Consider the following 25,473-nt stretch of genomic DNA (forward strand, 5'->3'; position numbering starts at 1 on the left):
GTATGGAGAATTAAAAAAAAAAAATGTATGACACAGTCATTCCCCTGGAGAACTTACAGTTCTCACTTACTAAACACGAGTAACCAGCTACATTGTGACTGAATCTAACTGGACCTAGAAAATCATTATAGTAGGTTTTCTCATCCTAATACTTTTCAAACTGTCTCCAAACAAGAAATAAACAGCATTATTTTAATTGATCCAATGGATCTTTCTCTCATTTTTCTTTTCAGCAGTCTCTAAGATGTTTTCTAATTATAAAATTTAAAGGTTCCAGTTGAGAAATCATGTCACGCTCTCTTACTAGCATAGCTCTTGCATTTCCTTTGTAGCCTTAGATTCTACTTTCAGTTTCAGTGCTATTTCTTTGCAGACATTGCCTGATAGTTTCGCTTTCTTATCATTGGGTGAGGAAAATCTGAAAAGCCTCAGGAGATTGGAGGGATAAAATAAAGCCCAAATTGCCAGTGAGAGGGAAAAGTGAAACCAAACTCAGAAGAAACACGAAGAGGACAAGCTCTTCTAACCTTCCAGTTGAGGCAGCTTTCTGCTCACCTCTACAGGATCTCTCCACTGGGTAAGACTGAGGCTGGGTGGGAAGAGATTTACGGGAGGGAGCACACTTTCTCTAAAGCAATCATACCAAGACAGGCTGCGCAGAGCCTGATCTGTCATGAGTTCAGATGAAAGTCTGATGTTGGGCAGCAGGGTGTCCTCTAAGTGCCCACTGCTGAGCTCTGTGCTGAATTAGGTTCCAGCAGAGACAGAGTCTAAACTGAGAGCCAGGAATGCTTCAAGATTCTTTCTTGATACTTTATTAAAGTGTCTTTATTTTTTATAAAACCCACTAACTAAAGCTCAGAGTTCGCTTTTGTCTTTATTGCAAACTTTCTAAGTGCTAGAACTTGGGGTCTACAAAAAAAAGCTACAGGTTATTGTAATTTGGGAGCTTACAAAATCTTTATGCAGCCACTTTTTCTGGTCAGTAACTGATTCTCATTTTATAAAAGTGCTATGTCTCATGTTAAAACCAGACAATCTTCTTGCCAGCAGTCCTGGTGGGCCACTGTTGTAAGAGGAAATGAGTACAGTACTGTCATAGGAAAACAAAAAAAAAAAGCTTTATTTTTAGCCACCCCTAGAGAAATGGGAAGCCAGATAGGTGGCAAGACTGGCATCATATAAGATTCCAGTCTTCAGCCAGAAGTCAGAAGTAATCAACTATAATAGAAGCAATCATGCTTTCTTATAGGATAAGAATAAAAACCAGCATCCCTTAGTCTGTCTTTGTTGATATCTCAAAAAGTTAATAAAAATTTTATCATGATCACTTCTGATTACAGGGATTGAGACATTGAAGTTAACAAGGTAAGTAGGGCATTACTAAGAGAAAACTTCAATTTCTCTTAATGCTATAAAATTATCAAATCATCAAGTCCTGGTTAAAGAGGTCATGACTAAAATCATGCGAATCAATACTTTATATAGAACAGAGTTCAGAGAGGAAACATGATCGTTTATAAGATCATGTTTCATAAGAGTAGCTTCATTACCTGAGGTAATTAAAAGCAATATGCCAGTTGATATATGCGGAGATAATAAAGAATCGATCTTCAAATACAAGGAGGTAAAAATTTGGTAACATAATTAAGTGAAATATAAAGTGTTAACAAAAATTTCAGAAACTATGACCTGATTAAAATGAAGAGGTGTTTTACTCAAGGTTTATTAGGACTTTAGCCTGGGAGACAAGTTCAAGAAGCACTTAAAAGCTTGTGTTCCTCTTGACTACAAAATAGAAAAAGTTTAGTAAGGTCAAAACTAATAACAGTTATTTACAATTCTGTGTTAAGGATTATAATTAAGACAAAAAAGTAAGGACCTGAATTGGTTACTGAATTGATTTTAAATTGGTTTAAATCGCTGACATGGTTTTAAAGTTCCACAAGGTGGGGGGAGGAGGGAATCCTGAACCATAAGTTGCAAGTAGCAGATGTTGTCCCAAATACAGCTGATGCTGTCCTTAGGTGTGATACAGGTCAGAGAAAATTCAAGCTTTTCATGGTGCTAGGATATGTCTTAGACTAAATTCTTAATGGCACTCAACACTGGTTTTATATGTCTGAACTATGATTACTCCATTGTAATTTTAATTTGTCATGAAGAGTGAGATTCAGATTAGAGGTATCAGTCTTGGACAAAAACACATGAATTCAGATGCAGATCAATGGTTAAGAACCAGTGAGTCACTAGACAGGGTGGATTATGGCAGCTCAGCAGTGCCCGTCCCTGAGAGGAGGAAGCCACTGGGGACCCTGAGTCTCAGTCTGATCCAGAGCTTGCCTAGGAACAGACTTGGGAGAAACCAGGTCCAAGACTGGGTTAGGATGGCATGTGTTTCACATTATATAAATGTTTGACATAATATTCCCCAGGAGCAGGCTGCCTGTTATATATGCTTGAGGTGAGACAGCTCAGGGTGTCCTGTCCAAAGATTAAAATTTGAAGGTGAGAAGCTTTGAAAGGAAATTTTGTAATGAAGTCAGAATATGTGAGATACAAGGAAAAAAAATCTCCATGTTATGGAAATGTAATACAAGCTGATCCAGTGGAAATGCGGTCTGGTATGACACCACCCTTATGGCAGAAAGTGAAGAGGAACAAAAAAGCCTCTTGATGAAAGTGAAAGTAGAGAGTGAAAAAGTTGGCTTAAAGTTCAACATTCAGAAAACTAAGATCATGGCATCTGGTCCTATCACTTCATGGGAAATAGATGGGGAAACAGTGTCAGACTTTATTTTTTGGGGCTCCAAAATCACTGCAGATGGTGACTGCAGCCATGAAATTAAAAGATGCTTACTCCTTGGAAGAAAAGTTATGACCAACCTAGATAGCATGTTGAAAAGCAGAGACATTACTTTGCCAACAAAGGTCCGTCTAGTCAAGGCTATGGTTTTCCAGTGGTCATGTATGGATGTGAGTGTTGGACTGTGAAGAAGGCTGAGCGCTGAAGAATTGATGCTTTTGAACTGTGGTGTTGGAGAAGACTCTTGAGAGTCCCTTGGACTGCAAGGAGATCCAACCAGTCCATTCTAAAGGAAATCAGCCCTGGGATTTCTTTGGAAGGAATGATGCTAAAGCTGAAACTCCAGTACTTTGGCCACCTCATGCGAAGAGTTGACTCATTGGAAAAGACTCTGATGCTGGGAGGGTTTGGGGGCAGGAGGAGAAGGAGACGACAGAGGATGAGATGGCTGGATGGCATCACTGACTCGATGGATGTGAGTCTGAGTGAAGTCCGGGAGTTGGTGATGGACAGGGAGGCCTGGTGTGCTGCGATTCATGGGGTCGCAAAGAGTCAGACATGACTGAGTGATTGAACTGACTGATACCCTTCTTCTACAAAAGAATTTGGCAATAAGCAACAAAAGTATATACTCTTGCCTTTTGACAGAGCAACCACATTCCCAGGAATCTATTCTGAAGAAACATCTGCAACAATATGAAAGCAGGGTTATTCATTGCCGCACTGTAATTGAAAAACACTAGAAGCAATCTAAGTGCCCACACATAGGAGTGGTTAAGTAAACTATGGTATATACATTTAATGGAGTAGACATCCATCAAAAAGAGTGAGCAAGCTTTCTATGAAGTGATATAGAGTGACTTCCATATATTTGTAAAATGTGATCTTTCTTATTAAACATGTGAATAAGAAAATATATCTGATTTATGGAAAGAATATCTAGGAAGTATCAACCAGAAACTAATGAGATTGGTTTATTTTCAGAGAATGGGTGATTATGAGGTAGTAAGAACAGAAATCCCATGGGCAGAGGAGCCTGGTGGGCTACATGGGGTCGCACAGAGTTGAACACTACTGAGCTTTCAAGAATAGAAGGGTGGAACAGGAATGGCGTGATCAGATGAAGAAAAAGTGACATTTCTCTGAGTATACCTTTTTGGAAAGCTCTGACTCTCACAACTACATAATGTTTCACATACTCAAAAAATAATCATATACTAAAATTAACCAAGATATGAAATAAGTGAAAATGTCAGTCACTTAGTCATGTCCGACTCTTTGCAACCTTATGGACTGTAGCTTGCCAGACTCCTCTGTCCATGGAATTCTCCAAACAAGAATAGTGGAGTGGGTAGCCATTTCTTTCTCTGGGGGATCTTCCCAACCCAGGGACTCAGGTCTCCTGCATGGCAGGTGGATTCTGAGCTACCACAGAAGCCCAACCAAGATGTGGGGGAGTCCTAAATGAAACACATATAGTAACAAATGAAACTGACTGTGTTACAAATGAATAAACTAACAGCTCAAGAGGATGAGGAAGGAAAGAACTAATCTAAGAATTTCAGAATACAGTGTTTTGACTATATATATTAGATTAAAGACAAAAACAACTGTATCTTAATAATACACTTTCATTAGTAAATCTATTTATCACCAAGATATGGATTAGCAACTTTGAAACTACTTTATACATATACTAGGACTGAGCACATAAGCAAATTTATGATACTAAGAGCTGTGGCTTTCATAGTCAGAGTATGGAGTTGCAAGGTAAAGCTTGAGTAATTCCTGTTGTGTTGAACTGCAATAAGAAACATGAGCAGTATATAACATAGGGAGTCCAGCCTGGCACTCTGTGACAACCTAGAGGGGTGGGATGGTGGGGTGAGAGCGAGGGTCAGAAGGGAGGGGATATGTATGTGCTTATGAATGATTCATGCTGTTATACAACAGAAACCAACACAACATTGTAAAGCAATTATCCTCCAATTAAAAACATCAGCAGGAAATTAAGGCTGTATACACAAAGACAGAAATAAATACAGATGTATCTACATGTGCTAGTATTCATACATGTATTTCTGAATTTGGCCCACTTAGGAGACCCAGAAATAAGGTACACACCTAGAGTTATATCCTGGCGTCAAAGTTCTGTTATCCAAAGAAAGGAATCAGGGTTTCTGGGAGAAATGGCCAAATCTAGAGCTGACTCAGACAAAGTACAAGATGGACCAGGAATACCTTGTGGTGCCACAAAGTAAAAAAGTGCTTAGAATATGGTGGAAGCATGGCCAAACGACCCAGGAGCCAGGTTGAAGAAGCTCTCAAAAAACAAATCTGGGGCAAATTAAGCAATAAGTAAATAATAATTTGTTTGTTGTTGTTTAGTCACTCAGTTGTGTCTGACTTTTTGTGATCCCGTGGACTATAGCCCACCAGGTTCCTCTGTCTATGGGATTTTCCCGGGCAAGAATACTGGAGTAGGTTACCATTTCCTTCTCCCGGATCTTTCCGACCCAGGGTTTGAACCTGCCTTTCCTTCTTGGCCGGCGGATTCTTGACTTCTGAGCCACAAGGGAATGATAGTAAAGTACTAAACCCCACAGAATAAAATAAAATTATCTATGAGTCTATACTGATACAACTAAATAATTAAAGGAGGGAAAAAAATAGAGAAGAAGGGATAGCTCTTGTTTGAAGTAGAACCTCAGCTAATGTTGAAGGAATGGTGAAGTACAAATGACCTACAGTCAAGCACCACAGTAATAACTGTTACAAGCAGGAATCATTATTAGTGGATGCTAAAATCAGTACTGAAAAAATGATATGAAACTTTGAGGAGAATATATCTGCAATCTCAAAAATATCTCCCCCCATGTTAACTTTTTTAATTACAAGGGGGTAACTGTAACTTTACAGTGGATAAATCTGGCAGGCAACACCTAAACTAAGTGAGCAGAGTTAACATCACAGCACCAGAGTATGTTCTATAGACATTATGAAACCTTTGATATGATACACCGAGACTGGCAGAACATCACAACCACGGCATTCTTGCTGAAAAAGGGAAAAACATAACCTCAATCTAATTATGAGGAACCATAAGAAAAACCCAAACAGAGGGATATTTTGCAAAATGACAGGCCAATACTCTTCTAAAATTACAATGTCATCAAAGACAAAATAAAAATGAAGAACTGCCAATGATGAGAGAAGACTAAGTGAAGGTAATGAGTGAATGTGACAAAGGATTCTGAATTGCATCCTGGATCAGAAAAGGACACTAGGAACAAAAGGAAAGAAAGGACAAAAACAACTAGGACAAAAGGAAAATTGATGACGTGGGGAAAAGTGTGTAGCTTAGTTAATAGTATTGTTTCAATATAAAAGTCCTCTTTCAATCATTGTCTGTGGTTACATAAGATATTAATAACAGGGTAGCTGGGGAAATGGCATATGGAAGTTCTCTGTAGCCAATGTATGCTTCTGTGTAAGGGTAATCTCCTTCAAAATAAAGTTATTTTTAAAGAGACCAGTGGGCTAGTCTATAGGACAAGATTAAAGAGGCCATTGGGCTTTTTAAAACACATAAGGAAAAAAGTTCAAGAAGAAAACCAAATTTTGGTCCTAACTGTAAAGTTCTCACTCAGCTCACTGACTAAATGTTGCTTTCCATACCATCTTTTCCCTTGAAGATCAGAGGGCACCCTGGACATGGCCTCAGAGATCCACATGCCAGGCCCAGAGTGCCTCATTAAGAATATTAATGGGCAACTGCTGGTTAATCGAGAAGCTCTGAAGATCCTGTCTGCCATCAAGCAGCCTGTTGTGGTGGTGGCTATCGTGGGCCTCTACCGCACAGGCAAGTCCTACCTGATGAACAAGCTGGCCGGGAAGAACAAGGGTGAGTGACGTAGGCAGAGCCCAGCCAAGTCCCTTCTGTCCACCCACACTCCCAGCGTGCAGCATGGTGATGTGAGGAGGGGAAGGGAGAGACCTGGGAGGGATATTGAAAGCTAATTTTCATTTTGGTGATGGGCTTTTAACATTCATTCTGTGCTGGAGGATAAGAGTCGACTCTTTCTTCCCACTTTGCCTTAACTTCCTCTTTAAAGTATAAACGTGTCTTTCTGAAAGGAGTACAGTAGTTATAAATAAAACTAACATAGATAATAATAAACAATAAAACATTTACTAAAATGTATGTGGATTAACATCAAGCTTATAGTGATCTCTAAGGTAATACAAAAATTTCAGTTTGTACTGAATGTTCTCAATTCTCTCTTTTTCTCATAATTAAGATCAATATTGATTACGCTTTCATTTATTTCTTTAAACCTTGATTTTATTATCTAATGTCTCAATTTCCAGATCCAATCCACCTGCTATTAAAAATCCATCCTCTCTTTTCCCCATGACCCCTTGCAGGCTTCTCTGTGGGCTCCACAGTGCAGTCTCACACGAAGGGCATCTGGATGTGGTGTGTGCCTCATCCCAAGAAGCCAGACCATACTCTGGTTCTGCTTGATACCGAGGGCCTGGGAGATGTGGAGAAGGTAAAGAAATAAATCTTCTAATCCTGTTTATGTCAAATCAGTAGCCCTTCTTGCATTATCACTTCCCACCCTTTGAATTGTGCTTCAAATATATACTATTAATGTATTATAGTTTTATTTTATTTTATTTACTTGTTTGTGCTCAAGATTTGACCTCAAATGCAATTTGAAGCAATCCAAAGTGAGCTTTATGTGAGAGCACTAAACTCTAAGTATGAGAATAGTGGGCTAATTTAAGAATTGTTGCATATCTTGGCCACACATATAAGCATTGAGAGTGGTCAGTAAGGCCCACTGATATTTTTGTAACCTATAAAATCATGCCTAATGACTTTTTAAGTCATTTCCTTTCATATTGTAGGAAAACGTTCTAATAAAGCTACCGAAGGTGCATCTAAACCTAACTAGAAAGTTTATAAACATGTCTGACTTGTCAGAGTGGGAATCCAGAAAAATGGTGGAAATGGTGTTATCCACAGCTATAAGATTAGTGAGAGAAGCAGAGTATAAGACCTGATGACAACAGCTTTGTTCATAAAGGATCATACATTACTACTCTTAGAAGTCTTAGAAAACTCTTGTTAAAGGGGTACATTTTAACTACTGTTTAAAAGGTGCTTCATCATGATTTGTCATGGGAATAGAAGATCATAATCTCAGTTCAGGAGATAGGTTTGAATTCTATTACCTGATCAAGTGCTTATTTGCTTTACACTCTTATATGCAGTTATATAAAGTCTTATTTAAATTACACTACACTGTTGATTTTATGTTTTTAAAATCATGTACAGACAGATAAAACTTTGCATAGGGAAATAACTGATGTGTTTCCAAATAGAGACAGCTGGGTTCAGAGTCTGTCCATCTGAACTGGAATCATGTGCTCTTAGTTACTTGGCGTGGCTTCTCCAATGACTTCTAGGGAGACAACCAGAATGACTCCTGGATCTTTGCCCTGGCCGTTCTCCTGAGCAGCACGTTTGTATACAACAGCATAGGAACCATCAATCAGCAGGCCATGGACCAACTACAGTATCCTTTTTGTGGACTAGATAACATAAAATCTAGAAAAGAACAGCTTCATTTTATCAACAATTACACTGGTGGTCCACTGCAGAAGAATTCAGGAGTCCCCTTCTTAATGAACCCCATTATGTTTATGCTCACCATCCCTGTTTACTTCAATCACCACCAGAAGCCCAAGCCTTTCTGATCACACATCATCCTCAGACACTTAGCTGCACAAGATTCTGTATGCCTTCTATCTGAGTTAATATTTTTGGGTCACAATCTCCTCAGGAGCTTCCTGTGTGTAATCTGCAGCTGACCCCAGTCCCTAGATATCATGTATGCATGTGTGTGCTAAGTCGATTAGTCATGTCTGATTGTTTGTGATTCTATGGACTGTAGCCCACCAGGCTGGTTTGTCGAAGGGATTCTCCAGGCAATAATTCTGGAGTGGAATGCCGTGCCCTCCTCCAGAGGGTCTTACTAACCCAGGGATCAAACCCATGTCTCTTATCAGATCAGATCAGATCAGTCGCTCAGTCGTGTCTGATTCTTTGCAACCCCATGCATCGCAGCATGCCAGGCCTCCCTGTCCATCACCAACTCCCGGAGTTCACTGAGACTCCCGTCCATCGAGTCAGTGATGCCATCCAGCCATCTCACCCTCTGTTGTCCCCTTCTCTCCTGCCCCCAATCCCTCCCAGCATCAGAGTCTTTTGCAATGAGTCAACTCTTCGCATGAGGTGGCCAAAGTACTGGAGTCTCAGCTTTAGCATCATTCCTTCCAAAGAAGTCCCAGGGCTGATCTCCTTCAGAATGGACTGGTTGGATCTCCTTGCAGGCCAAGGGACTCTCCAGAGTCTTCTCCAAAACTGCAGTTCAAAAGCATCAATTCTTCGGCGCTCAGCCTTCTTCACAGTCCAACTCTCACATTCATACATGAATACAGGAAAAACCATAGCCTTGACTAGACGAACCTTTGTTGGCAAAGTAATGTCTCTGCTTTGGAATATGCTATCTAGGTTGGTCATAACTTTCCTTCCAAGGAGTAAGTGTCTTTTAATTTCATGGCTGCAGTCACCGTCTGCAGTGATTTTGGAGCCCAGAAAAATAAAGTCTGACACTGTTTCCACTGTTTCCCCATCTATTTCCCATGAAGTGATGGGACCGGATGCCATGATCTTTGTTTTCTGAATGTTGAGTTTTAAGCCAACTTTTTCACTCTCACTTTCACTTTCATCAGAGGCTTTTGAGTTCCTCTTCACTTTCTGCCATAAGGGTGGCATCATTTGCATATCTGAGGTTATTGATATTTCTTCTGGCAATCTTGATTCCAGCTTGTGTTTCTTCCAGTCCAGCATTTCTCATGATGTACTCTGCATATAATTTAAATAAGCAGGGTGACAATATACAGCCTTGACGTACTCCTTTTCCTATTTGGAACCAGTGTGTTGTTCCATGTCCAGTTCTAACTGTTGCTTCCTGACCTGCATACAAATTTCTCAGGAGGCATATCAGGTGGTCTGGTATTCCCATCTCTTTCAGAATTTTCCACAGTTTATTGTGATCCACACAGTCAAAGGCTTTGGCATAGTCAATAAAGCAGAAATAGATGTTTTTCTGGAACTCTTTTGCTTTTTCCATGATCCAGTGGATGTTGGCAATTTTATTTCTGGTTCTTCTGCCTTTTCTAAAACCAGCTTGAACATCAGGAAGTTCACGGTTCACATGTTGCTGAAGCCTGGCTTGGAGAATTTTGAGTATCACTTTACTAGCGTGTGAGATGAGTGCAGTTGTGCGGTAGTTTGAGCATTCTTTGGTATTGCCTTTCTTTGGAACTGGAATGAAAACTGACTTTTTCCAGTCTTGTGGCCACCGCTGAGTTTTCCAAATTTGCTGGCATATTGAGTGAAGCACTTTCACAGCATCATCTTTCAGGATTTGGAATAGCTCCCTGGAATTCTATCACCTCCACTAGCTTTGTTCGTAGTGATGCTTTCTAAGGCCCACTTGACTTCACATTCCAGGATGTCTGGCTCTAGGTCAGTGATCACACCATCATGATTATCTGGGTCGTGAAGATCTTTTTTGTACAGTTCTTCTGTGTATTCTTGCCATCTGTTCTTAATATCTTCTGCTTCTGTTAGGTCCATACCATTTCTGGCCTTTATCGAGCCCATCTTTGCATGAAATGTTCCTTTGTTATCTCTGATTTTCTTGAAGAGATCTCTAGACTTTCCCATTCTGTTGTTCTCCTCTATTAAGTCTTCTGCATTAGCAGTACCACCTGGGAAGCTCACCCATACAGTAAGGAGAGACAAAAGAGGATGGCAGATCACTTGAGATTGGCAGGTGGGAGGTTTAATAAACAAGGGGATTTTCTTAGGTATGCTTTCTTAGGTGATGGGAAGACTAACAGATTTCCACACCCACCCGCCAAATTTTAAAGGTCTCTATAGACGCCTAAATTGGACTTGGTGAGTACATAGTCCAGATGGTCTTAGCACCACATTACTATTTCAAGGAGACTGTGTCCGTGTGCAGCTTCCAGCATGGGGAAGGCAAGTACAGTGCATTTTCCAAAGATGGAGAAGAGGATGAGCATACTTCAATTGCCTGGGTCCACCTCAGGGGACAAAACTGCAGTCATATTTGATCACCTCCCCCTACAAATATCCATTGACAAACCCTTGGTATCCTCTAAAACTCAAGTTCTCATTCAGCTTCTTCTTGGCCTTTAGGAATGGTGGTTCTTTGCTTCTTGGGCTTCTATTCTTCTTTTCTTAGTCCCTAGTCCATCTCATCCAGCCTCGGACTTTCACTAGCACCTTTATGTCAGTTACCATGACATTTGTATAAGCAATCATGACCACCACTCTCAGGTACAAAATTGTGTATCTAGTTGATTACAAGTCTCCATTTAGATGTGTAAGAAACATCTCAAACTTAACATGCAAAAACAACACAAAAGTCTTAAATATTTAAGTGACTATAATGAATTGAATATTATCATGCTTCTGGCACTGTTAAAGTAGAAGTACATGGGGGATTCTTTTTTTTTTTAATTAATATATTTTAATTGGAGGATAATTACTTTAATGTTGTGACAGTTTTTGCCATACATTGACATTAATCAGCCATGGTTACACATGTGTCCCCCTATCCTGAACCCCTCTTCCCTCCTCCCTTCCCACCCCACCCCTCTTGGTTATCCCAGAGCACTGGCTTTGGTTGTCCTGCTTCATGCATCGAATTGCACTGGCTATCTATTTTACCTATGGTAATATACATGTTTCAATGCTATTCTCTCAAGTCATCCCACCCTGGCCTTCTCCCACAGACTCCAAAAGTCTGTTCTTTACATCTGTTTCTCTTTTGCTGCCCTCCATATAGGATCATCATTACCATCTTTCTAAATTCCATATATATGTATTAATATACAGTATTTGTGTTTCTTTTTCTGACTACTTCACTCTGTATAATAGGCTCCTGTTTTATTCACCTCATTAGAACTGACTCAAATGTGTTCCTTTTTATAGCTGAGTAATATTCCATTGAGTATATGTACCACAACTTCCTTATCCATTCGTCTGCCAATGAACATCTAGGTTGCTTCCATATCCTCAGATCAGATCAGTCGTTCAGTCGTGTCCGACTCTTTGCAACCCCATGAATTGAAGCACGCCAGGCCTCCCTGTCCATCACCAACTCCTGGAGTTCACTCAGACTCATGTCCATCGAGTCAGTGATGCCATCCAGCCATCTCGTCCTCTGTCGTCCCCTTCTCCTCTTGCCCCCAATCCCTCCCAGCATCAGAGTCTTTTCCAATGAATCAGCTCTTCACATGAGGTGGCCAAAGTACTGGAGTTTCAGCTTTAGCATCATTCCTTCCAAAGAAATCCCAGGGCTGATCTCCTTAAGAATGGACTGGTTGGATCTCCTACCTAGTTATTGTAAATAGTGCTGCAATGAACATTGGGGTACATGTGTCTCTTTCAGTTTGGGTTTCTTTGGAGGTGTATGCCCAGCAGTGAGATCGCTAGGACGTATGGCACTTCTATTCCCAGTTTTTTAAGGAATCTCCACACTGTTCTCCATAGTGGCTGTACCAGTTTGCATTCCCACCAACAGTGTAAAAGGGTTCCCTTTTCTCCACACCCTCTCTAGCATTTATTGTTTGTGGACATTTTGATGATGGCCATTCTGACTGGCATGAGATTATACCTCATTGTGGTTCTGATTTGCATTTGTCTAATAATGAGTGATATTGAGCATCTTTTCATATGTTTATTAACCATCTATATGTCTTCTTTGGAGAAATCTCTGTTTAATTCTTTTGCCTACTTTTTGAATGGATTGTTTGCTTTTTTGGTATTGAGCTGCATGAGCTTCTTGAATATTTTTGAGATTAAATCTTTGCCAGTTGTTTCATTTGCTATTATTTTCTCCCATTCTGAAGGTTGTCTTTTCACCTTGCTTATAGTTTCCTTCATTGTGCAAAAGCTTTTAAGTTTAAATAAGTCCCATTTGTTTATTTTTGGTTTTATTTCCATTACTGTGGGAGGTGGGTCATAGAGGATCTTGCTGTGATTTATGTCATTGAGTGTTCTTCCTATGTTTTCCTCTAAGAGTTTATAGTTTCCTCTATAGTGTTTTATAGTTTCTGGTCCTACACTTATATCTTTAATCCATTTCGAGTTTATTTTTGTGTATGGTGTTAAAAAGTGTTCTAGTTTCATTCTATTATGTGTGGTTGAGCAGTTTTCCCAGCACTTAAAGAGAGTATCTTTTCTCCATTGTGTATTTTTGCTTCCTTTGTCAAAGATAAGGTGTCCATACGTGTGTGGAATTATCTCTGGAAAAGTCTTAAATTTTTGACCAAAAGCACTCCTTCAACATCGTAGTAAATTTCCATAGCACTCATAGAGATTTTTGGATCAAAAGCTTAGTATTCATCCTAGACAATTCCTTTCTTTATATCCTACAAACTATCACTCGCAGTCTGGTCAGCTCCCCTGTCATAGGTATTTTCCCAGGCTGGCTAATTCCCACCACTTCTTCAATGGTAATTTCAGTTTAAGCTTCCATCTTCTCACCTCCGGGTTATCTTCTTAACTGCCTAACCTTCTCTTTCTCTTCTCTCTTGCCTCTCATAGGTACAGCACCTCCAGTTTTTGTTTTAAAAACAAACATTAGGTCATATTTCCCTCTCAATTTAAAGCTTCTCAGTGGCTGCCCCTTAAATTAAGATTAAAATTCAAACACTTTCTGTGGCCTACAGTGCCTACATAGCCTGGACCTTAGCTATTCTAAGACTTCTTTTCTAGCCACACTGGCCTCCCTGCTATATGTTAGACACACTCAATGGTTTCCCCTCTGAGGTTTTGCAGGAGCTATTTCCTCTGCTAGGAAGGTTTCTCCAGTGGATTAGTACATGGCAGCCTCTCTCAGTTCATTTAGATTTCTGCACAATGATCACCTCAGAATGAATTTATCTGAACCACCACATAAACCAGCACCATGCACAGATACACACAGTTATTCTCTAAAGTTTAGCTGAGGTTCATTTTTCTTCAAGGCAACTATTATCAGTATCTCAGGTTTATTATATATTTGTTTACTTGTTTATCATCTGTCCCCCTCACCAGAATGTGTGTGTGTGTGTGTGTGTGTGTGTGTGTGTGTGTGTATTAGTCCCTCAGTCGTGTCCTACTCTTTGTGACCCCGTAGACTGTAGCCAGACAGGCTCCTCTGGCCATGGAATTCTCCAGGCAAGAATACTGGAGTGGGTTGCCATTCCATTCTCCAGGGAATCTTCATAATCCAGTAATCATACCTGGGTCTCCTGCAATGCAAGCAGATTCTTTACCTTCTGAGCCACCAGGGAAGCCCTCACTAGAATGTAGATGGTAGCATTTTCTCACTCATAGCAATGTTATTTGTCCCTGGGACAGTTCCTGGTTTATAGTAATTGCTCAATAAATGTTTGTGGAATGAATGAATGAGCTAATCAAGAAAAATTATTTTAGATATTTGGGGAACAGTATAGCATAAAAAGTGCTACTCCTTTTCTGCAGTTTTCCTATATTAGCATCCCAGCTATGTGACAGAGCTGACACGTCGAATCAGGGCAAAATCCTCGCCTGATAAACATGAGGTCCTAGACTCAGCCAACTTTGTGAGCTTTTTTCCAGACTTTGTGTGGACTCTGAGAGATTTCTCCCTGGAGCTGGTAGCAGATGGACAACCCATCACTGCTGATGAGTACCTGGAGTATTCACTGAAGCTAAAACAAGGTTATTGGGACTCATGGTTGGCAAACAAAAAAAGAGAAAACAGTATCAGAATGACCAATTTCAGTGCAGATGCTGAAAATTATAATTTTATAACTTTGTTATCCTGGCTATTCTATTAGAGGAAATGAAACGTTTCTTAGATAAATCAGTGCAATCTAATTTTAAGTTACTTCCTTCTTGGAGAAGGAAAGAAATTTCATTTCTCTACCCCTTTAATTATTGGGTCTGATCCATGATTAGTTAATTTTTACCTCTTTATATAGGATTTGTGCAAATTACAAAATTGAAGGGTATATATTTCAAGTACCCTGAATTTGTAAAACCTCTGATTTTCTTTCCTCTAGGAAATGATAAAAAAACTAAAAACTTTAATGAACCTCGGTTATGTATCCGAAAGTTCTTCCCAGAGAAAAAGTGCTTCATCTTTGATCGCCCTGCTCATAGGAAGTACCTCATCCACCTGGAGCAGCTACAAGAGGAAGATTTGAACCCTAAATTCAGAGAACAAGTTGCAGACTTCTGCTTCTACATCCTCAGCCATTCCAAGGCCAAGACTCTCTCAGGCGGTATCACAGTCAATGGGCCTCGTGAGTCCCTCTTACTCTCTTTCCTTACCTGGACTTTCCTACTGGCATTATGAACAATACAAGTGGGAGGCATGAGAATTACTTCTGACAAATACAGAGTCTAATGATGCCAAGGAAAATACACTGCAAGGGTCACATTGTGAATTTTACATATGAACTAAAACTATTTCTGGCATTATCTAATATTCACATGAGTCAGATGAATAAAGAAAAAGACCTAGAATCTAATCCTGGTGTAGTAAGCTTCTCCACCAACTTCTCAACTCCATTTTTATGAAATTCCTTCCAGGAGAGGTGTATTATTGACAAAGTCAGGAAAAGGCAAATATTCCATGTATGTGAGGCTTTGCTTCTCACCTTAACACAATTCTTTTGTTAATCAATGCAAAAATGTGTGATTAGGCACTCTGATTAGGAGTGCCTACCATGTACCAACCACTGGGCATAATCTCCATTCCAACATGATGGGAACAAAAGGTACTTAAACAATTTATGTAACCCTAATGATTAAACACTGATAAGTACAGGGAACCATACCTGAAAGGACCTGTGGGTGACTTCAAGGAGGTTAAAGTCTGAGCCCAGTGAAACGATCTTGAGGAATGACAGGCAAAGAGGTAAAGATATGTAATTTATGTTTCATACAGTCCTTCAGAATGTTTTATAGATAACGTGTTAGAGGGATGTGCATGAAGCAACAAGAAGATGAATGGTACTTGAAATATTTTATAATAAATGGTGACTATGTAGGCTAAGATAGTAGCAATAGAGACTGTCAAAATTAACAGAATCCTCACATATTTTGAATATCAAATCCATAAATTTTGATGATGGAAGGCATGTGTGTGTGTGGAAGTAATGATATGGCAGTGTTAAGCTTAACTCCAGGATTCTGAGCTTAAGCAACTACTTGAACAGATGTTATTTACTAAAAGAAATATCTGGAATAGTTTTCCAGAATGGATGAAGTTGTTTAGATCTGGATTATTTAGTATTGATTTTCCTTCCTGCCAATGCAGGAGCCAATGAGGCTTGAGTTCAACCACTTGGGTTGGGAAGATCCCCTGGTGGAGGAAATGGCAACCCACACCAGTATTCTTGCCTAGAGAATCCCATGGACAGAGGACTCTGGCAGGGTCCAGTCCATAGGGTCACAAAAAGTCAGACATGACTGAAGTGACTTAGCACACATGCATATAAGTGATATCATATGATATTTGTCTTTCACTGTTTGATTATTTCATTTAGTGTGAGAATCTCTAGGCCCATTTATATTGCTGCAAAGCACATTATTTCATTTTTATGGCTGGGTAATATTCCATTATATATATGTACCATATCTTCTTTATCCATTCATTGTTCATGGACATTTGGTTGCTTCTATGTCCTGACTGGGGCTTCCCTGGTGGCTCAGTGGTAAAGAATCCACCTGTAGTGTGGGAGACCTAGGTTTGATCCCTGAGTCAGGAAGATTCCCCTGGAGGAGGGTACAGCAACCCACTCCAGTATTCATGTCTGGAGAATCCCATGGACAGAGGGGTCTTGTGGGCTACAATCCATAGTGTCTCAGACTCAGACATGACTAAAGTGACTGAGCATGCATGCGTGTTCTGACTACTATAAATAGTGCTTCTATTAAGATTGGTGTGCATGCATCTTTTCATATAATAGTTTTCTCTGTATATATGCCCAAGATTAGGATTTCAGGGTCATAAGAGGACTCTGTTTTTCATTTTTTAGGGAACCTCCGTAATGTTCTCCATAGTGACTACATCAATTTACACTCCCACCAACAGTGTATGAGGGCCACCTTTTCTTCGCACCCTCTCCAGCATTTGCTATTTGTAGACCTTTGAACAATGGCATTCTGACCAGTATGAGGTGATAGCTTATCGTAGTCAAGAACTAGTAGTTGTAGGGCCACAAACCACTCCAGTTTCCCAAGGCTGCGATTTCCTGGTATGTAAGACTTTCAGTGTTAAAACCAGGATTCCCTGGCAAACTTGGATGAATTGATCACACTGCATGGAGCTCTGATGAAAGAATATCTAGGAAGACTCTCTTATTTAGGCCAGACCCAGAACTAGTGAGATGCATCACATGTACACTTACATTTACACACACAAGTGCTTGTGTACATTAAAATGTCTCCTTGACCTTTATACTAGTTAGAATTGAGAAAGGAAGAGGAACTCATTAAAAAAAGAAGGGAGATTCAGGAAGGCTAAGAAAAGATTAAGACTTACCATTTTGTCTGCAAAATATCCTTACTCTAACCCATTCATTCCAATAGCTTCCATTTAGGTGAAGGAAGAAGGAGGAAAGGGAAGCTTTGAACTATTCTGAACCTAGAGGGTAGCAAAATATCCCATCACAATTCTTCTTAAAAATTCTTAAAACTACTGTTTGTAACACTGGAAAAGCATAAAAAGTGCACTATCAGTTGACTCAGAATGATTAAATTTGCATGCTCAGGACTAAACTAACACAGCTTGTTCCTCTGTCTCACCAACTCTTAGTCACTGTTTTTTTAAATTCCCTTTCATAGGTCTAGAGAGCCTGGTGCTGACCTATGTCAATTCCATCAGCAGTGGGGATCTGCCCTGCATGGAGAGTGCAGTCCTGGCCTTGGCCGAGATCGAGAACTTGGCTGCAGTGCAAAAGGCCATTGCCCACTATGACCAGCAGATGGACCAGAAGCTGAAGTTGCCCACGGAAACCCTCCAGGAACTGCTGGACCTGCACAGGGCCACTGAGAAAGAGGCCATTGAAGTCTTCATGAAGAACTCTTTCAAGGATGTGGACCAAGTGTTTCAGAAAAAATTAGGGGTATGTTTGCTATTCTGGTTAATGAGAGGAAGAAAAATCTGGGCCTTTCTCTTTTTTGTTTTTAATTGGAAGATAATTGCTTTACAATATTGTATTGGTTTCTTCCATACAACAATGTGAATAAGCCTTTCTTGCTATAAGTAGTCCTCCCAGACCCAAGGATAGCAGCCCTCAGTTATACTCATTTGCCCTCTTTACTAAAAGAACAGACTGTTCTTAGCCTTAGTCCTGGAGACTATGGTACCACGACCAACTATGGTTATTAAAAATATCCTCATCTATTAATCTCTACCCTATAGATGTCATATTTTAATCAAACAAGTAAACTGTAACACTGTATTTACTTAAGATTATTTTAATTTATTTTTAAATTTAGAGTTAGTCAAAGACACAGTGCTTTCATATTCCCTGCTAATAATATAGGAGGATTTGCTTCTTTGGAAAAACCTAAAAACTTATTGTGTTTAATGTAAAGCAACAACAAATATTCAGAAAGACAAGAAAGAGAAATCAATCATTAGCATGCTATTTGAGGACTCAGGTCTGAGTTCTTCTAAATTAAGGAAGGATTGTTGTATGACAAACTATCATTTGACAGATGACAATTCCTTCCCTGACTTGTAGGGCAGAATTTTACAAATCATACCTTCCTGCTTTCAAAGGTTCTGATGAAACTAAATAGTAAAGGTCAGCAGGCTCTGGATGTCTTTCTAGACCAAAGAAACATGTGAATTCTCTTCTATAATTGAATGTAGGTAAAAATACTGTTCTGTAGGCTTTCTCCATACAGACATTAACTGCAGTACAATCTCCATTACCTTCATTAGCCTTTTATTGAGAAAATATGCAAAAGTACTATTATTTTAAAGAACATATCACTAATCATTGACCCTTTTGAGCACTTACAGAGAAGTCACTGGGCTTAACACTTTATACCACTGCATATAATCCTGACAGGGTATCTATGAGATGGATACAATTTCCTGTGTTTTACCAACAAAGAAATCTCATTTCATGAAGATTGAGTGTCACTAAGTCACAAATTGGCAGAACCAGGAACTTCCTGCAGGCCTATCATACTGGACAATTGTGTGGTAAACTGTTAGGAACTTAAAAATAGAACTTTCAAATGAGCAGTGTTTATGCTTTGAGAATCATTCTCTGAAGCTAAAAAACCATAGGGAAAAAAGCTTCACATAAACACAAAGAGAAGTAGATGCATTTTTAAAACCAGCATTCTATTGAAGAGTTGTCTAGACTCTCCCAACATGGTGAGGGCTGTGTTATATTTATGTGCCACATTCTCTGCAGGAGAAGCATTTCCCAGTAATCCACATTGGTTCACAGTCTCATCATTGCTCACGGTGCCATTTGTGCTATTTTTCACCTCACAGGACAAGTTAGAAGCAAAACTAGATGACTTTTGTAAACAGAACATGAAAGCATCCTCAGATTACTGCATGGCTTTAATTCAGGACATTTGTCATCCTCTATATGAAGATGTGAAGCAGGGAACATTTTTTAAACCAGGAGCTTATTATTTATTTATTAAGAAGATGAATGAGCCGAAGAATAAGTACCACCAGGTCCCCAGAAAGGGGGTACAGGTAAAGTACAAACTGATCACCTTTTCTGGGGCCTCGCTGAAGTGACTCTTTCAAACTACAGTGGGAACAACAAAAATGCAATGGGTAAATGGTGCCTGTGGCTTTCAAGACTATTCACTGGTTTACTCAGTAGGACAGACTACCGTGAGGTGAAGAGCAGATTCATCCCATGGTGGTGCTTCTTGGAGGCACAGATGGGAGCCCTCAAAGACTCTTGCAGAATTTATTCAATAATTTAGTCATTCTATCATCCAACAATTCTCTACTCAGGCCTAACAATATGTCTATAACTGGGATTGCTGCTGCTGCTGCTAAGTTGCTTCAGTCGTGTCTGACTCTGTGCGACCCCATAGACGGCAACCCACCAGGCTCCCCCGCCCCAGGGATTCTCCAGGCAAGAACACTGGCTGCCGCTGCTAAGTCACTTCAGTCGTGTCCGACTCTGTGTGACCCCATAGACGGCAGCCCACTAGGCTCCCCCGTCCCTGGGATTTTCCAGGCAAGAACACTGGAGTGGGTTGCCATTTCCTTCTCCAGTGCATGAAAGTGAAAAGTGAAAGTGAAGTCTCTCAGTGTCCGACTCTCCGTGACTCCATGGGCTGCAGCCTATCAGGCTTCTCCGTCCATGGGATTTTCCAGGCAAAAGTACTGGAGTGGGGTGCCATTGCCTTCTCCAATAACTGGGATTAGTGCAGTTTAAAAACAAGCAAGTTCTTTCAAACTATTCATCAGCAATCAACAAAGTATAGCTTACAGCAAATCTAATAATAGTAACAATTCACATATAGACCTTATTTTGTGTTAGGAAACAAATGGGCTTAACTCATTCAATCCTCACAAGAGCACTATGAAGTACATGATATCAATGTCCTCATTTTATAAATAAGAAAACTGAAGGAAGTGAAATAACTCACTTCAGATGTACAGGTAATAAGTGGTACAGCTGAAATGGAAACACTAATAGGAAACTCTGGGCTCATAAGTATGCTTCTGTGCCAGTATATTCAGGTTATATCAGTTAGAATTAGGTTTGGGCACATATTATTTAAAAAAAAAGCAAGAGTGTCTTAAGAACACAAAAGTTTCTTTCTCTCTTATATACAAGAAGTAAGGCAGAGGGGTCCAGGCTGCTATCATAAATCCACAATCATGCTGTTCCCAGACTCTTTCCTGTTCTGCTCCAGCACCTTAGCACCCAGCCTCCATCTTCAAGGTCAATTCATGGTGTAAGATGGCTGTTGGAGTTTCACCCATTCCTTCCATATTACAGATGGGAAGAAAGGGGGAAAACAGAAGAGCAAAAGGTCTCTGGATCGACTCTCTTTAAGGCTTTTCCATAAGTGGTATTAGCCAAATTTTAATCATATGGCCACCTCCAGCTACCAGGGAGGTTGACTAAAAAAAATGCTGTGTTTTATCATGGCCTTTGATGTGCCCTGATTGGAAAAAAAAAAAAAAATAGGTTCTATTACTAAGAACAAAGGGGAGAAAAATATTAGGGTGACTCTAGAAGCTGCTATCATAGAGATAAACATTGCCCTGAAGGAAAATAAAGTAGGGTACAGGCCTAGGAGAGGAAGGGAACATGGTCCTATTTTATATGTAGGATTTTAGAGAGGGCCTCTCTGGTGAGATGCTGTTTCAACAGTCTTCAAGGAAGTCAGGAAGTAAGCCAAGCGAGCATCTAGAAGAAGATAATTTCAAACGACAGAAAATCCCAGAAGGATGAATTGGTTTATGTCCAACAAATGTGGCAAGAGGGCAATGAGCAAAGAAAGAGATGGCAGGAGGTGAGGTCAGAGAGATGCTCAAGGCCAGAGGTTAACCAGGTAGTATCCTTGAGGGCCCTGAGAGCAGTTTCATTTTACTTGAAAAGAGCTAGAAAATCAGCAGAGGATTTGGTGCATCAGAGTGAGTAATCTTTCTTAAAGTGATACAATGCTAGCTGCTCTCAGGAAATCAGACTGTAGGGGAGCAAGAGTAGAAGGAAGTAGGGAGACCAATTATGAAGCTAATACCATGGTCCAGGCAAGAAGAGATACTATCCTGGACTGGTGTGTTTGGGAGAAATAGGTTGCAACCGATGGGCTCTTGCTGGTTTTATTTTGAATCCAAAGCAAATACCATTAGCTGATGTAAAGAACAGCCATAAGGTTCGTAATCTATACAATTAGAAGACCAGCTTTACTGATTACATTTCTAACATTGGGGTGACTGAAAATGAAGCAAATTTGAGGATGGATCTAGAGTTGGATTTTAAGCCAGTTTGAAATAGTATTCATTAATAAATTCTAAAATGGGTAAAATGAAATTGAATTGGAACATGTACTGCCAGGTTTTCCTTTAACCCATAGTCTCTATTTCCTAATTTTAACTTGGTCTGCATCAATAGACAGGAGAGACACTGAGGAAATATTTGGATTCCAAAGAGGATGTGGCTGATGCACTTCTACAGATTGATCAGTTGCTGACAGAAAAGGAAAAAGAGATTGAAGGTGAGAACAGCTGAAAACACTGCTGCTGCTAAGTTGCTTCAGTCGTGTCCGACTCTGTGTGACCCCATAGATGGCAGCCCACCAGGCTCCCCTGTCCCTGGGATTCTCCAGGCAAGAACACTGGAGTGGGTTGCCATTTCCTTCTCCAATGCAAGAAAGTGAAAAGTGAAAGTGAAGTCGCTCAGTCGTGTCCGACCCTCAGCGACCCCATGGACTGCAGCCTACCCGGCTCCTCCATCCATGGGATTTTCCAGGCAAGAGGGCTGGAGTGAGGTGCCATTGCCCTCTCCGTGAAAACACTCTAGATAGTTAGAAAGCCCCAGAAATGTTCATGTTAGCCACATCGATCCACCTGAAATATTACTATAGTGCAAAAAAAGCAAGTATATTTCATATTTTTAAAGGATTCTTTACTTATCCAATATTTATGTTAAGCTGTCTTCTGATTTATTCTTGTTGTTTAGTCACTAATTTATGTCCAACTCTCTTGCAACCCTGTGGACTGTAGCCTGCCAGGCTCCTCTGCCCATGGGATTCTCCAGGCAAGAACACTGGAGTGGGTTGCCATGCCCTCCTCTAGGGGATCTCCACCAAGGGATCAAACTCACATCTCCTGCATTGGCAGTCAGATTCTGATTGTTCATTGCAAAAATAAACACAAGAGGCTTTCTTCATGAGATAAGCAAACAAGTAAAAAGGGTGAAAGCAGAAATAAAGCTATAAAATGAATTAAGATTATCATATTTCTCTGCTTATTTTTCTTCTTAAGTGGAACGTATGAAGTATGAAGCTGCAAACAAAATCTTAGAGGAAATGCAAAAGAAGAATGAACAGATGATGCGAGAAAAAGAAGCGAGTTATCAAGAACATGTGAAGCAACTGACTGAGAAGATGGAAAAGGAGAGGGCCCAGTTAATAGCAGAACAAGAGAGGGTTCTAGCCCTTCAGGTATTCAATTGTGGCATCTCCATTCTATCTTCCACTGTGCTGAATCAAAAGCTCTTAGAAGTTAGAGCATTATATCAGTTTAAGGACTGTTCTAGCCCAAACACTAGTAGACACTTCATTTCCTTACTGCTTCTACCCCTAACCATCTCTGGTTATTGAAGTCTATCTTGTTGTTTAGTCGCTAAGTGGTGCCCGACCCCTTTTGGACCCCATGGACTCTAGCCTACCAGACTCCTCTGTCCATGGGATTTTCCAGACAAGAATACTGGAGTGGGTTGCCGTTTCCTTTTCCAGGGGATCTTCCCGACCCAGGTCTCCTGCATTTCAGGCAGATTCTCTACCATCTGAGCCACCAGGAGATTCCATATCGTACCATGAACCACATACCCAGGCTACTAGTTTCTTCCTGATCTCTGGGCTGTTCTCCAACTCTATGCTGAGTCGGGATGTCTACCCTGTAATAGAGCATGGACCAGTGTAGGCTTTACCTCCTGAACTTATTTCTGTTATCTCTGCTACAAAAATTTGGAGATTTGTACTAAATTCCCTGATCAAACACCTCCTGTGATTCTGAATTTTGTAGTAACCTTCCTATATTGTCTCTTCATCTTCCTTGCCTTCTTAGATATACATTTGGGAGTTCGTGTGATATAGAGCTGAGATAGAAAAGGACAGTTTTTCTTTAAAGACTGTTGTTTCAGGTTGAAGGAGGTAAAAAATTAATTCTAGGGGTCACTAATATTTTAGAAACCATAAGAGAAGAATATTTCTGAAGATAAATAAGTCCCAGAAAAATTTTGATAGTAGATTCAAGAAAGAGGGATATAATGAAAATTAAAGGAAGAAAAGATTTCAAAAAGAAGTTTCACAACCCATGAGGGATTAATACAGATATAATTTAGCAAATGTGGGAAATGTTTTAAGTTGTGTGTGTTCAGTCTCCACTTTCCCTTTTGGGAACAGGGATGGCTTCTCCATGAGGGATTCCAAAAGGAAAGCATGAAACTTCAGGAAGAGATTGTAGCCCCCCAGAAGAAACAGGAAGAATCATCATGTAATAGTCTCTAAAAACCTAAGGACCATAATTTCCTAACCAGCTTCTATCTGTTAAGAACAAGTTAAATGAGCAACTTCAAGATGTCAAACAATTGCCACTAATCTTGAAGTCATAAGATGCATTTTCACTGAGGCTTAAAGTTTGCAAAGATGAAATAAAATGTGAAGGCAGTGTTTAACCTACAGAAGAATTCAATTCATGATTAAATATAGTATAAATGACTAGTATGATACCTCAGTAGAACCTATGTTTGAAATCATGCATATTGATTCTACAGAGACTTTTAATTGTGTAATTGGGATACATTTACATTGAATTTGGGGATATCAGAGATGTTCTATTCAGTGTAGACTGTTTCCCCATACATAAACCACCCCTCTAGATAGTCTCAGCTCCATGGTCTTATTCAAGGATTTACTTTGGTACTGGGATGGAGTTGGAGTGTTGTATACACAGGAATAGTCTGACGGGAGTGTACAAAGTCATGAAGCACAGTTAGCATCACTCCTGCCAAGTGGTCACTAGGTCACGTGACGGCTTCCAATAAGGGAGACCTGGAACAATTAACTTCAGGGTGCAGACAGTGTTCAATTCTCCACTGGGTGGAGGCTGCATTGCTGTGGTCACTGATGGGATTCCTGAACACTGATAGGGGCATTACTTGCACCTGTGTGAAACGGATATATGAGTGGATGTTCAACCTTCTTTGTCTAGAGAATCCCTCTAGATAATTACTGCCCCATTTCCAGGCCACACAATGTATCTCTATTTTACTCTTCTTTTCTTAGTTCCCTTCACCCACAGTTCCAAGAATAACTTCTACAATCACAAAAAGGAAACATTAGCTCAAAATTCCTTTCTATTCCTCTGAGAGTCATAACTATTAATTCTTCAAAACCTTACCTAACTCCATTTTTATTTCTTCCTGTTTGCTATGACATCACAGCCTGGGAACCACTCAAGGCAAATATCTAGTATGGAAGGACAAGAAACAAGAAAAATAAAAATAATTAATTAATACAAAAAAAATATTAACCTACCACAGTTGTCTTAGGACATCACTTAAGGTTCTCACTGCAACAAATAGTATCTTCTCAGTAACTTAAAAGGAAGATGATTTTTAAGCCTGGTAGGTAGCAGACAGATTCTCCAAGATGGTAAGGGAGTCAAACTCTACTGATCTTTCACCAAGAATAATATCAACCACATGGGAAGGCATCTCAAAAGAAAACAGCACATCCATTACCACCTGGTACAGTGATCTCCAGATCACAAGTCAGATGC

General features: G+C 40.0%; 1 protein-coding gene across 10 annotated transcripts in view; it reads left to right on the forward strand.

Annotated features, from left to right (window-relative positions):
- Window positions 1-475: 475 nt before the first annotated feature.
- The window catches only part of LOC132342100 (guanylate-binding protein 2), a 95,137-nt gene continuing 70,139 nt past the window's right edge, over window positions 476-25,473 (forward strand). For 7 of the 10 annotated variants that reach the window (XR_009494064.1, XM_059885323.1, XM_015464637.3 and 4 more), the window contains exons 1-10: window positions 476-577; window positions 6,502-6,710; window positions 7,235-7,362; window positions 8,285-8,394; window positions 14,470-14,666; window positions 15,011-15,253; window positions 17,802-18,082; window positions 19,477-19,689; window positions 22,082-22,184; window positions 22,954-23,132. Coding sequence is in view for 9 of the 10 variants with exons in the window: in XM_059885323.1 (XP_059741306.1) it covers window positions 6,521-6,710; window positions 7,235-7,362; window positions 8,285-8,394; window positions 14,470-14,666; window positions 15,011-15,253; window positions 17,802-18,082; window positions 19,477-19,689; window positions 22,082-22,184; window positions 22,954-23,132 (1,644 nt within the window). In the remaining variant the exon portion in view is untranslated. Of the gene's footprint in view, window positions 578-6,501; window positions 6,711-7,234; window positions 7,363-8,200; window positions 8,395-14,469; window positions 14,667-15,010; window positions 15,254-17,801; window positions 18,083-19,476; window positions 19,690-22,081; window positions 22,185-22,953; window positions 23,133-24,095; window positions 24,963-25,473 lie in introns of those variants that run through there. The other 3 variants (XM_010803360.4, XM_059885322.1, XM_059885325.1) reach the window with 3 other exon arrangements.

Source organism: Bos taurus, chromosome 3 (assembly GCF_002263795.3).
Source record: "Bos taurus isolate L1 Dominette 01449 registration number 42190680 breed Hereford chromosome 3, ARS-UCD2.0, whole genome shotgun sequence".
Lineage (NCBI taxonomy): Eukaryota > Metazoa > Chordata > Mammalia > Artiodactyla > Bovidae > Bos > Bos taurus.